This window comes from Leptinotarsa decemlineata, unplaced genomic scaffold, assembly GCF_025532065.1.
Source record: "Leptinotarsa decemlineata unplaced genomic scaffold, Ldec_3_MD MMD2_tig00001719_RagTag_RagTag, whole genome shotgun sequence".
Lineage (NCBI taxonomy): Eukaryota > Metazoa > Arthropoda > Insecta > Coleoptera > Chrysomelidae > Leptinotarsa > Leptinotarsa decemlineata.
Genome location: NW_027412569.1, coordinates 3,749,463 through 3,764,689, shown reverse-complemented (window position 1 = coordinate 3,764,689; position 15,227 = coordinate 3,749,463). Strand labels below are relative to the sequence as shown.

General features: G+C 33.7%; 1 protein-coding gene across 1 annotated transcript; it reads left to right on the top strand.

Moving 5' to 3' along the window:
* Window positions 1-5,927: 5,927 nt before the first annotated feature.
* LOC111518073 (uncharacterized) lies at window positions 5,928-14,985 on the top strand. Its single transcript, XM_074176298.1, has 5 exons — window positions 5,928-5,947; window positions 6,167-6,266; window positions 7,313-7,414; window positions 10,100-10,255; window positions 14,817-14,985. The coding sequence occupies exons 1-5, from the start codon at window positions 5,928-5,930 to the stop codon at window positions 14,877-14,879; spliced, it is 441 nt and encodes a 146-aa protein (XP_074032399.1). The 3' UTR covers window positions 14,880-14,985.
* Window positions 14,986-15,227: the final 242 nt, after the last annotated feature.

Below are 15,227 nucleotides of genomic sequence, written 5' to 3'. Positions count from 1 at the left end.
GATTACTGTAATATACACTATTTAGCATGTAATTAACTCACCCTACCTTAATTTGACGCGCTCGAGAATTTCTGATGATAAATTTTTTTTAATAATCTGATCCTTTATCCTTCACGGGCGGCCTTATATATGGGGCTCATATTTGGTGGAGGTACTTAACCAGGTACAAGGTATCCCTCTGTATATTAATTTGCCGCGCTTTAGTAAATCCTGAAATCCCCGCTTGGGCTTCCCTATTATGAGTTGCTGAGGCAGCGTATGGTAGCGGAATTCGTTCCAAAATTGCTGAATTTTGTCCAAAAAAAAAAATGTCACATCGCTCATGAATTGTTAAAGAACGGCCATTCAGTTTTGCTCAAAACTGGTGAAGAATCATGGGTACATGGTTGTGACATCGAAACAAATGTCCAATTGTCCGAATGAAAGAGCCCAGGAGAGCCAAGACCAAAAAAACTCGCCAATTCCGATGAAATGTCAAGGTTTTGCTCAGTTTTCTGCCATTACTGTGGACAAGTGCTTCAGGAGGTCTTGCCACATGATCGCACTGCCAATAAGGTGCAAAAAATACCACAATCTGGTTTAAGATGAGTGAATTGTGAATCAATATCTCATCCAAGCTGTGTGAAGTAACTGAATAAGATTTTGTTTATTGACGAAAACACAGTGAAGTGTTGTGGTGATGTGAATACGAAAAACGCTATGGCGAACAAAACCGAACAAGAAAATACATCAATTGCGATTGACTTGACCGAGAAAAACTGTAAGTTGGAAATAATATATCTGAAAGAACTGATGAAACAAAAAATACTTACATTGTTTCTCTTGAGGATAAAATAAATATTCTCTAAGAACATATTTTCCTCATTAATGAAATAAACAAATTCATAACAGAGACCCCTTCAGTCAAGGAAACAAACACAGATATGAGTCTATGAGTACTTCATTGAAAAGGAACCCCAATAACAAGAGAATGACGAAACAAGTTCTTGAGTCTGTACATGACTCAAGCGAATTGAACTCTCATACAAAAAAAAGATGTTTGTTTGAAGGTGGTTGACAATGTTTCGTGGTGTATTTCATCAGTTCGGACTTCCATTGTCTGATATAATATGAAATGGTTTGAAATCCCTGAAAAAAAATTAAAAAGATCAACCGAAAATAACAATTTTATTAAATAAAAAACTGAAATTACAAAGAAATAACATACAAGTAACAACCAAAAAAAATTAAAAATTGAAATGTTAATAAAAGCTGAAAATTAAAAAATATTTTTGACAAAAAATTAAAATTAAAAATTAAAAGATTCCAAACCAAGTTACGTCACGACGTTTCGATTGTTAGTATCCACAATCGTCTTCGGGTGATAACTGGACTTATTCCTCCGAGATCTGACTATTTATAGGTCATTCGAATGCTTTCACCTATCCCTTCTTCCCTCTCTCCGCTTTATTGGTTTCAGCGGAAGATGACCGTTTGGCGGGAGTTGGTCGTTTTTCGCTTGAGTAGGGGTTTCCATATGTTACGTATCTCTACGTGGCTTCTTTGAATTTCCTCCTAAACCAGTGTCCCCCTTTGTGGACGATTTCAGCTTGAACCCACTTGATATCATGTTGATGAGTCCAAACATGCTCTGCTATTCCGGATTTGCTGATTTCTCCTCACTGTTTGTGTTTCTTGTGCTAGCAATGCGAACTTTCAATGGCCTCTTAGTTTAACCGATGTATGATTCTCCGCACTCGCAGGGTATCCGGTAAATGCAATTCTTGGAATCGCAGTCCGCGTTTGGTGGCCTGGTTTCCGTGAGGCTGCTACGGATATTGTTTCCAAATCTGAAGCAGGTCCTGATGTTATACTTGGACCCAAACCTTCCTATCCTTTTTGATAATTTTCTGATGTAGGGAAGTACAAGTACTGGTTGTGGCGGCTTCTCTTCCTTGTGGAGCTCTTGATGTCTTCTAGCTAGAGTAATCATTCCATTGAAGGTCATTTTTGATGATGCCTAGTTCCTTTTCGATACCTTCCTTTGTATTACAGAGCCCGAAAGCACGGTTTAGTAGAGTCTTGATAATTTCTCTCTTAGTCGATTGATGGTGGTTGGATTCCTGGTTCAGATTATGTCCTGTGTGAGTGGGTTTTCGATATATGGATGTTTCCCATTTAGTGTCGGTCCTCTTCACCAATAAGCCTGAGAAAGGCAATTCGTTTTGGACTTCCTTCTCCATTGCTTGGTTGTTGCTTATATGTTATTTCTTTGTAATTTCAATTTTTTGTTTAAATTTTTTTCAGGGATTTCAAATCAATTTGTATTATATTAAACAATGGAAGTCCGAACTGATAAAAAAAATGATGACTTCAGTCTTGTTGAACAGAAAGAAAGGATAAACAAATCGAAACAAACCAAATTGAAAGTAATGGAGAGTTTTGCTTTTCCGCACGTTTATAAACTTCATCCAGATACTACTATCGAGGGGCACAGTGGATATGTGACCGAAATTTTTCCTGAGGCCATTTGTAGAAAGATGAAATCTAAATATCCCCGGTATTACTCAGCATTCCAAGTAACCATACACGAGAGGAACTTGAGGCTACGTTTGCCTCTTCCATGTGGCCCGAGGGTACGGTGGTCGATAGATTTTGTCACAGACTTGCAGAGAGAACGAAGGCATTATGACAAACTTCTATAGACCTCCCGAGATCTTTCTCAAAAATGTTAATACTTTTACTATTTTTTATTTGAATATTCAGTGTCTTGGAAACAAAATGAATGAACTCTATTTTTTCTTGAATAACAAAAATATCAGTGTTTAATGTTTGGCAATCTGAATCCAACTTGAAAAGTGTCAATATACCGAAATACTATTTGGCTTTCTATTACTGCAGAAGTTTAAATCGACCTGGAGGCGTTTAAATTTTAAAATATCAGATGTTGACCTATGAAAACGAAAGCCTTCAACCAAGAATTCGTAACAGAATTTTGTATCTTAGAATTACTTAGTTTGAAAGTCATAATTATTACTTCATATACAGGGCTATTCAAATTCGTTTCTGTATATGGGGATCGCCTAAACGATAAGAGATGGAGTGTCAGCTAAATTGTGGCAGAGTTGCGTATTTTAGAGACCTATTTAATGATGTAAAAAATGAAATATAACTCTTTTGGTTCGAGAGATATACATATCTCTTCTTTATTTGCAGACATATTGAAAATCTGTCCACATTTTGCTATTAGCACTTGAAGTGGGCTATCAGAATATGTCCACGAATCTTCCATATAGGGTGTCATCTGACTTTGGCCACCCCCATCTTCGAATTTTTAAATACGTACCTGTATTTTTTGTTGTAGTTTTTGGATCGTAGACGTTCAGTTCATACTGGGAAAATGAATTTTATTCTATATTTCGGGATGTTTCAGTAATATTTGATTATAATTGAGTGAATTATTCCGTTTTAAATTACGGTCCTGGAAATTGGTTAACTCAGTTAAATAAAAACACAATAGCAACTTTCACGTCTCTCTATGTACCATAGAGTTTTTTTTCATTTTCAGGTACCTATTCATAATTTTTCCATTGCTCTGAGCGTTTTCTACAATGAACTTCGAATAAGAAAACCTTTTATGGTTATCTGAAACATATCTACAACAAAAATATATTATATGTGTTTCAATGAGCCTAAAAATAAGTGATAGCAATAATAACATCCGAAAAGAATACTATTACTGCAATGAAAATTGAAATGAAGTAATTTATATACACAAAAAAATTATTGGCGCAATAAATGTTTCAATTGGAGTCCTTCCATTTTGAGACAAATAATGGGTCAATGAGATGGCCTGCAAGATCACCAGATCTTACTATTTTAGACTATTTTCTATGGGGACATTGAAAAATAGGATTTACGCTGGCAGAGAGATAGAAAATGTGGAAGACTCGAGATTAAGGATTTTGAATGTTTTCGCAACAATTAAATGAATTAGTGTATTAATGGCAATAAATAATATGAAAAACTGAGATGAAAAATGTCTCGAAATGGAAGGACTCCAATTCGAACATTTATTGCGCCATTAATTTTTTTGCGTATATAAATTACTTCATTTCAATTCTCATTATAATTATAGTGGTCGTCGTATGTTGTTATTGCTATCATTTCTTTTTCTGCTTATTAAAACACATATAATATATTTTTGATGTAGATATGTTTCAGATAACCATAAAAGGTTTTCTTATTCGAAGTTCATTGTAGAAAACGCTCAAAGCATTGGAAAAATTATGAATAGATACCTGAAAATGAAAAAAAAAACTCTCGAAAAACTCTATGGTATATAGAGAGACGTGAAAGTTGCTATTATGTTTTTATTCAACTCAGTCAACCAATTTCCAGAGCCGTAATTTGAAAGGGAATAATTCACACATTTATAATCAAATATTACCGAAATATCCTGAAATATAAAATGGAATTTAATTTCTCAGTATGAAGTGAATGTCGACGATATAAAAACTACAACAAAAAATACAGGTCCGTATTTAAAAATTCAAAGATGGGGGTGGTCCAAGTCAGGTGACACCCTGTATAATAGATTCATGGACATATTCTGATAGCCCACATCAAGTGCCAATAGTAAAATGTGGACAGATTTCCAATATGTCAGCGAATAAAGAAGATATAGGCAAAAAAAATAATTTGGGATTTTTTTTGTTTTTCTTGTATATCTCCAGAACTAAAAGAGCTATATTCGATGTTTTCACATCATTGAATAGGTCTATAAAATACACAACTTTGCCACAATTAAACTGACACTCTATCTCTTATCGTTTACGAGATCCCCATGTACAGAAACGAATTTGAATAGCCCTGTATATCGATCATGTGAGGGTGATTTTCATCGTTATTTTGATCATCTTAAGGAACTGTTATCGAATATTTCAACTGGAAATTTCAAAATAGTTTTGACTAGTCAAAACCTTTCGAATTATTGCTGTTTATCCATCTCATAAACTTTTGATCCAGAAGAGGTGTAGTTCTCAAACTGTTATCATCCTATCTAACTAACAGACAACAATTAGTAAAAATAGGTACATATATTTCTGATCTTCTTACCATCAAATATGAAGTTCCTCAAGGCTCGGTACTTGGACAAATACAGGAGAATAAATAAAAATGATCCCTTTACCTCCGATATCTACACTCATGATACTGGATCTGCTGATCAAATAGCGTTGCCACGATTTCGTTCAACCTAATCCAAAACGAACTACATAAATTTGAACCTTTACAACAAGTTGACTTCAGAGATGCGTTCACTGAATAATATTAAATTCAAACAGTTGAGAATTCACCTTATTTTTTGAACGGACCTCGTATATTGTCCAAAAATAAAATCGAGGTTCTGCGAATATGATGTGCTTTATGGGGTTTGGTAACAATTTCTGAAATTTCAGGGTTCATTGATGTATCTTGTGGCCTCAGCAGGATATTCAGACATTCGGAATTTGTCTGCAATAATTGAAATTCATACTTGGTCATGGAAATTGGCCGGTGATAAAATCTATAGAAAACTTCTATCGGAAGGAAAACATTTGAAAGTTGTGTGTTGCGCAATTTTTTGCTCTACTACATCATCGGCAGTACTATTGGCCCCAGCTCTCGGAGATGAAAAACACTGGCAGTTTCTACCGTTTTTGTGGAATAAATATTTAGGAGACCAAATGCATATGATACTTTCGATTTTTTACACAATGGAAGCGGCCTTTTTAGGACTATTCCTTTCATCACTTGTCTGTTACAGCTTGTATTTCGTTGCACATTTGGAGCTTCAGTTTCAACTTTTGAATGCATTTGTCTGTAGGTTACACACTAGATCGATATATCATATGAATGATATCAGATACCAGGAACGGGTGGCTGATCTACTTATGTGCTGCGTCAAAATGCATACAGAGATCAAAAAGTAAGTTTGTGAAATACTTGTCCGAATTCAATTCAGAATTCCGAAGTGAAGGTTGAGAATCCAAATAATGAATATGTTCAAAAGCTTCGTGCTCATTGTTACGGATAACTCCCTGAAACTATTCAGGAAAATATATGTAGATATACCTACACCTAAATTATGAAATATTCAATAAAATCTCATTGAGTTGTTATTCTTCAATTTATTTTTTTTCCGTAGATTCCAAACGAAGCTGATGAGCAGAGCTAGTACTTTAGTTTTATCATTCACGGCCTACGGCTTGACTATAATCGTTTTTTCTGCTTATTTCATAATGACGGTGAGATTTTGATTTCCTACTTTGTTTTATTAATCAACCACGAATACGTTTCATTGTCTATTGCTCAATAATGAGATACTAAAATTGTTATAAGTATTCAAGGACATGTCAATGACTACCTGCTAGATATTTTTCCTTCACCAGAACAAAAATGATGTCCCTCGTAGCGTGTTTCGCTAACAGAGTTAGCACCACCAGGAGATGAAATCACCTACTTTCTACTGCTATATTGATGTTTTTATATGCATAATGAGGGTCAGTGTCAAGCAACTCCAGAGACGTCCAGTGTTGTTCAATATGTCATAGAGAAAGGCTACAGAATAAGTAAGGCATGCTTGAAATTGTCGAGACAGGTGAATGACAGTAAGTTTCTAGATGCCTTCAAAAGATAAAAAATCGAAAAATGTGAAATGAGACCTGAAAACGGCGATAAAGGTTTCAGTCCTCACAGACCAATGTTCACACTTTTACGTAATCACAGGCAGAACACAGGTGAAGATTATGTGTCAGTCAGGTAGCTAACAATAGGAACAATTCATTTGAATAAATGGATCGTGTGAAGATCTAGTCCACGAGTCGGCATAGCCGGCAAGTAGTTTTAGGTGGAGTCCGGATACTGTCCACTCTAAGCTTTTTAGGATCCATATTAGTATTGGTACGAAAATATTATGAAAACGCAAAAAATCACGAAACAAATGAATGAGTCTGTTTTCTCCCACTCACAAGCCCGTACCACCGTTTTCGATACTCGCTTGCGCTGGTTTCAACAAAACAAAACAGTCGCAAGCGCGCACAAACACACACACACACACTTACGCAAATAAGTACATACTAAGTTGAATTCTATGTGACTGTTGAATCTAGTCTATCGAGGAAGTTTCCTTGAATCTTCGAAAGTCTGGTTATTTTCCTCATCAAATTTGATAATAATACGAATTTTGTCAATGTTCGAGTATATAGTGAACATTGAAACATATTTTGTCAATATGTTATACACCAATGAAGCGTGTAGCATAAATTGTTAATGTGGAAATTATTTTTTGTAGGATATGAGTCCCAGAAGTAACTTCAGAATGTATTCCTTGATAGTGACGGCTTGTCTTATACTCTGGGCCTTTTGTGAATATTGCCAGAGAGTGACAAACGAGGTGAGTTTCAATTGGAGTTTTTTGAATGAAAATTATATACAGGGCTATTCAAATTCGTTTCTCTACATGGGGATCTCGTTAATGATAAGAGATAGAGTGTCGGTTGTATTGTGGCAAAGTTGTGTATTTTAGAGACTTATTCAATAATGTAAAGAAATCGAATATAGCTCTTTTGGTTCTGGGGATATATAGGAAAAACGAAAAAATCCTAAATTATTTTTTTGCCCATATCTTCTTTATTCCAGACATATTGAACATCAGTCAACATTTTGCTATTGGCTACAGGGTGTCATTTGACTTGGGCCACCCCCATCTTTGAATTTTTAAATACGGACCTGTATTTTTTGTTGTTTTTTTTGGATCGTAGACGTTCACTTCATACTGAGAAATTGAATTCAATTTTATATTTCGGGATATTTCGGTAATATTCGATTATAATTTTGAGAATTATTCCCTCTTGAATTACGGCCCTGGAAATTGGTTGACTGAGTTGAATGAAAACATAATAGCAACTTCTACGTCTCCCTATGTATCGTAGAGTTTTTCGAGAGTTTTTTTTTCATTTTTAGGTACTTATTCATATTTTTTTCATTGTTCTGAGCGTTTTCTATAATGAACTTCGAATAAGAAAACCTTTTATGATCATTTGAAGCATATCTACATAAAAAATATATTATATGTGTTTTGATAAGCAGAAATAGAAATGATAGCAATAATAATATCCGAAACGAACACTATAATTGTAATGAAAATTGAAATGAAGTAATTCATATAGGTACCTAAAAAAATGTTTGCCGCAATAAATGTTCGAATTGGAGTCCTTCCATTTGGATACATTTTTGAACTCGGTTTTTCATATTATCCATTGCCCTTAACACACTTATTTGCTGCATTGTTGCGAAATCATTCAAAATCCTGAATCTCGAGTCTTCCACATTTTCTGTCTTTCTGCCAGCGTGAGTCCTATTTTTCAATGTCCCCCATAGAAAATAGTCTAAAATAGTAAGATCTGGTGATCTCATTATTGTCCCATTATTTGTCTCGAAATGGAAGGACTCCAATTCCAACATTTATTGCACAATTAATTTTTTGTGTATATAAATTACTTACTTCATTTCAATTTTCATTATAATTATAGTGTTCGTTTCGGATGTTATTTTTGCTACCATTTTTTTTCTGCTCATCAAAACACATATAATATATTTTTGTTGTAGATATGTTTCAGATGATCATAAAAGGTTTTCTTATTCGAAGTTCATTGAAGAAAACTCTCTCAGCAATGGAAAAAATATGAATAGGTACCTAAAAATGAAAAAAAAACTCTCCAAAAACTCTACGGTACATAGGGAGACGTGAAAGTTGCTATTGTGTTTTTATTCAACTCAGTCAACCAATTTCCAGGGCCGTTATTTGAAACGGAATAATTCACACAATTATAATTGAATATCATCGAAAAATCATGAAATATAAAATTGAATTCAATTTCTCAGTATGAAGTGAAAGACTACGATTAAAAAACTACAACAAAAAATACAGGTCCGTATTCAAAAATTCAAAGATGGGGGTGGCCCAAGTCAGAAGACACCCTGTATAAAAGATTCATGGATATATTCTGAGAGCCCACATAAAGTTCCGATAGCAAAATGTTGACTGATTTTCAATATGTCTGCGAATAAAGAAGATATAGGCAAAAAAATAATTTAAGATTTTTTGGTTTTTCCTGTATAACTCCAGAACCAAAAGAGCTATATTCGAATTTTTTACATTATTGAATTGATCTCTGAACTTTGGCATAATTCAAACGATACTCTATCTCTCATCGTTTACGAGATCCCCATGTACAGAAACGAATTTGAATAGCCCTGTATATGTATTTGAGAAGTTTAACTTTCTGGAATCCAAATATTGTTTGCTGAAAAACAATTATAGAGAATTATTTGAGCGAAATAAAGAAATTATAGATATAGAAATGCTTGAAAATATACACACCAAAAGAGGTAGACTTATTATAGAAAACTTCCCATTTGAAACAAAAACAACAAATTCAAGTTTCAGGTAAAACCTCAACGGTCATTTCTAGATTATTCAAACTCATGTTACTTCTTTATTTCAAAATATGATTATATTGTTTCACCTAAACAGATTGAAAGTCATTGGTGTTTTAAAAATAATTCTGAACAATTTGTTCTCTAAGAGGTACAATGGATGATAATAACAAATGGACGTTGTTTTTCGATAACACACATACAAAAATTGTGTCAAAAGGAGTAATCGATGGAAAAAGAAGTTTACCATACATAAAATGTATTGCGAGGTATATATCCACATAAATAAAATCAGAATCTGATCTCGTTACGAATAAAAAACTCAGTAGAAATCAGACAAAAGCTATTTTCTCTATCCTGTATTGACTAAAGGAGTTCTCTTCTAGTATCTGTTTTGAATATTAGATATTCCATTTTGAACAATCGAAATTCTTTTGTAATTAGTCGATTATTTATCTGGGAAGCTATCGGGCAGCTTCACACAAATATACAGAAAGAATATTGGCTTGATTTTATTTCGAATCGGCTTTTTGCTGGGGTAGAAGTAAGTACACTTTTTAGAGTATATTAATTCAGAAACTCTAGTTTAGACTTTGGTTCTTCACTTCAATTATTTGAATTTAATAATCTTCAATTTCAGTCGGAGAAGGTTTTTCTTAACGCCTGTAGATGTCCTTGGGAGCAATTCAACAATACCAACAGGCGGATACTTTTGATGCTTCTTTCAAACTCTATCAGTCCTGTGACAATTTCTTGCCATGGCGTTCTGGATGCGAATTATCCACTGGCAGTCAAGGTGATTGAATAAGGATATATCTGAATGATATTTTATCTTTTCGTACAGAACTCACATACACCATCTCACCTTATGATTTACGAAACATTCAACAATACCACAACATAAAACATCCCTATTTCGCAGATTTTTCACTTACCATATTGCCAACTCATATAATTGGATACCTATTGAATATAAACCTGTGCCAAACGAAAGATGAAAAAATATCTCCTTGCAATAAATAGATCGAAGTAATCAAATTATGTCGAAAAAAAAAAGGATTTTTTCTTAAATTTCAACAAAAACAAAAATTCACTAATCTATAATTATTACTATCATATGGTATTATTTTATTCGTCTAATATGTGATTTGTTATTTTTTTGCTTCGCTCTATACACTGTTTTTTTTTTCTTCATACGGTTGGATAGAAAAGCAATTTCTGCGATGTTTAATTATGCGTAGATATTGTATTCTGCGATTTGATTGGTTGTACTTGTATGGAACCATCAATGAAAGCCATTATTATTATTTTTATTATTATATTGAATATTATTGGAGTTTAATCCCAACACCAAACCGTTATTTTTAGGTTAAGAATGAACGAAATCTCGACTTTTAGAAAAGACGAAAACCAAGACAAATACCAATATACGAAGAACTTCGGGAGGATTTTCAAGGAACTAGGTATGCGGGTGGTACTTAGAACAAATCATACACTACAGAGCCTTCTAGGAAATCCAAAGGACAAAGTCGAGAATTCGGAAAAGTCCGGATATTACGAAAAAAAATGTAAGGACTGCGATGCAAAATATTATGGACAGACTAAAAGATCTATTGAAATAAGATATAAGGAACACTTACACACCTAAAATATGGAAGATCAGAAAAATCAGCAGTAGTCCATCATATTTTGCAACAAAACCATTCCATAGACTTCAGTTCATTAGGATTAGTTAGACAAGTTAACAACAACAGGCATCTAGATGCCTATGGGGGTGTAGAAATAAGTAAACATAATAATATTATGAATAACGATGGTGGACCAATACCTAATAGTATACTATAAGGCTTGTTGAAATAACATTTTTTTATCAGATTTCTCTGACTGTTAGATAAGGCAATATTGTAAAATGATTTAAGACTAGTAGATAAGGCAACATGTAAAATTAATTTAAGGCAATTAAGACGCAAGTACCTAGCCGAGGTATCTATGGTATAAATAAGGACAATATTGTATGTAATTCAGTTTATTCTTCCTCTTGAAAATGATCAGTTGGTGATCGTGTCGAGGTGTTAAAAATAACGGTTTAGTGTTGGGATGAAACTCCAGTAATATTCTTTACTACACCAAAAGTTCCAAACAGTGCATCACAAATTTATTATTATATTGTTCAAGTTTTCGAGAAATTGATTTTTTTTTCATCATTCTGTTTTCAATGAAGTGACTCATGACTTTCAGAAACTCTCCTTTTCTTGTTTGACAATTAGAACTTTGCGAAATCAATAGATTGTGCCATATATTTTCAGTAGGTGTATTCTGCTGGAAAGTTACAAACGTTATTTTGAAAATAATAGCATAGAAAACAATTTCTATATTGGCAGAACCTACAATTCCTTTATATTTCGATGACTTCTATAAGGTTGTTTCAGAAGATTGGTCCGTTTTCATAATCCGATCCAAAAAAGGATCGTTTTGGTTGCGCAAAAGCAAAGAAGAACAAACCTCGAAACGTGACAGTTTCTATGCCATTGTGTGTGACTTGTCAAAGGCCTGCGATAATGTCCCGCATAGCATTTTGTTGAAAGAGCTATCTGAATATATGGAATACGTGGATCAGCTTACCATCTTATGAGAACAATTATGAAAGGAAGACAACAGTAAATATCGTACAAGGCTGAAATCTTCAAGATTAAACAAACAGAACATGGTGTTCACCGGGGTTCAGTGCTGGGGCTACTGTTGTTTATAATCTATATAAAAGATCTGAAAAATTTTCTTGATTCTGCAGATGTCTTCATGTACGTAGATGAATCGTCTTTTGCAGGTCCAATGGTCCACAAAGATATGGAGCAATTCTTGAAAAAATTACTGTTTTCTGAGCCACTTTACAACATTGGAGATATTTTTCCCATGTTTGAATATTTTGTAACTATTTGAGGTCAAAAAATTATTTTCTTATCTTTTCAGAGAGATAATGGAATCATTATAGCAATTCATCGAATGTGATGAATTGTTAATTACGTTATATATGTTTTGAATATCACATAGGCAAATCATGAGGCATATTACTTGATAATTTTCATATAACGGAGTTACAAATCAAATCAAATCAAAATGTACTTTATTGTCGAAGATGAAATCTCATTGACAAAGTGTTACTATTCTAAGAAATATGAGATACACAACTCAAAAGATATTGTCGAAGATAAAATATTATCTTATTAGTCAGTGGGCTATGCGTGGAGACTGGCAGTTAACAAATCTAAAGCAAATGAACTTTAAACGTTCAAGCCAGTCTCTATATACCTACACAGTAGGTTTAATGGACTGACGCCTATCAGAAAACAACTACTCCCCTGGCTAATACCACGAAGGGCGTTGGATTATATCACAGAAAATTTCCTGCATATGCCATTGGCAATACAACTGAAAGAGTCGACCTTCAATTCTGGAACGGGCACACTTGCAGACCGGTTTCGGGCTTATTAGCCACTCATCAGTGCAAGATAGTGACCATTGACTTCAGGTCGATGATGGTCACTATCTTGCACTGATGAGTGGCTAATAAGCCCGAAATCTGTCTGCAAGTGTGCCCGTTCCAGAATTGAAGGTCGACTCTTTCAGTTGTATTGCCAATGGCATATGCAGGAAATTTTCTGTGAAGATTCCTGCACTGACGCCTGTTGGATATATTACAACGCCCTTCGTGGTATTAGCCAGGGGAGTAGTTGTTTTCTGATAGGCGTCAGTCCATTAAACCTATTGTGTAGGTATATAGAGACTGGCTTGAACTTTTAAAGTTTATTTGCTTTAGATAAAATATTATTGTCGAAGTGTTATTATTTTGAAGAATATAAGTTATACAAATTGAAAGTAATATTAGAACATTTGGTGATTTCAGCATTTTGGGGTGAAGTAGTCAGAAAATAATAATATATATGCTACATATTGAAATAAATAATAATAATAATGAATATTCTCATGCAACACATAAATGTAAGTATAAGAATATAAAAACTATAAAGCATAAAAATATAAAAGTGAATGCATACAAAATAGCAGTAAGTATCAACTTTGTAAACATTTTCAACTATACAGTTCAGAGCTAAATGTAAACATCAAACAAAAAGTTAAAAAAGTCACATAGTTTAAATACCAGTAGGTAATGAAACACAATAATTAAAATTAAGTGTTTATATACTTTAAATTTCTGTCTGAATAGAATTCGCCTGAAGAATAAAAAGCCTTTGAAATCAGAAGCTATTTTACAGATTTTCTAAATTTAGTGGTACATGTTATGCCTTTGATCTCAACTGGCAAATGAATAAACATTTTCTTTCTATTATATATGAAAGACCTCTCAATTTTTGATGATATTGGAATCGGTAAATCTATATTGAGCTTATTTCTGGTATTTCGTCGTGGTGGTGGGAAAATTTAAAGCCTGTATTTTTTTTGCACCAGACATAACATTTCCAATATAAGTATGGAAGGCAAGGTCAAGATTTTATGCTTTCTGAATAAAGGTCGACAGGAATCCCTGAATCCAACTCTACACATATTTCTAATTCCTCTTTTTTGTAGTACAAACCTCGTATCAAACATGTATTGGCAACACGTTCCCCAAAAACAGATACCGTATCTCAGATGGGAATCGATGGGAGCAAAGTACACATTTTTTGCCATATTAGTGCCCAATTCATTTACTGATACTCTAACTGCAAAGCATCCTGATGACATTTTTTTACATTAATTGTAAAATTTCTATTAATTGAGCACCCAGGTAGATATCTAGTGTGGAGCACTTGAGGGTGATGATGCTAGTTTTTGAGATATTGAATGACAAGAGATTAGCATCACACCAGTCTTTATTTTTATAATATCCATTCCATCTTTCATTCTTGCAATGCCAAAATAATGTAGTGTCATTAGCGAATTGGGTTATTTCTGTGGTTATATTAATACGGGCTAGGTCGTTAATATATAACAAGAAGAGAATTGGGCCTAGAACCGATCCTTGTGGAATACCACAAGTAACTGTCTGGAGATGGGATATGTTGTCCGGGAGTTTAACTTGACTTTCTGAGTACGTTCTGACAAGTATGATCTGAACCATTTCAAAGATATATCTCTAAAGCCATACACTTCTAGTTTTTGCAGCAGAATTTCATGATCCACGCAATCGAAAGCTTTTGAAAGATCGCAAAAAACTGTCGCTGCTATTTCACGATTATTTAAATTGAGATACAGGTTTTCCAGTAGATGAAACATAGCATCTTCCGTGTTTTTCAAACTCTGAAACTCAAACTGACTGCTACTAATAATATTATGCTTTTTCACAAGGATCTTTTTTTCAGATGTTTCGAATGGCTTATGCAGCCCACACGCTGCTAACCAATATCATTCAAAATCGTTCCTGAAATACTTATGGTTCATATAGTTTTCCAATGTTACAAATTGGAGACACATTTCGAAATCTACACTATTTTCACCAAATTTCTCTTTGGCAATAAAGAGTTTCGTAATCTTGTTGTCGAATCATTTCTGATCCTTTTGGGCAAATATATCATATTAGGTTCCTATAAGTTACATCGGTAACATGTATGTTGAATTTTCGGATAAGATATGTAATGTTGGAGAAATGTTACTGAAACATTTATCATGTATTAGTAATATAAAATAGTAACATTATTCTAATACTTACCTAGTGGGACACTTTTTGAAATTTTATATGTTATTATTGAGGAAATCAATCGTATGCTAGTAGA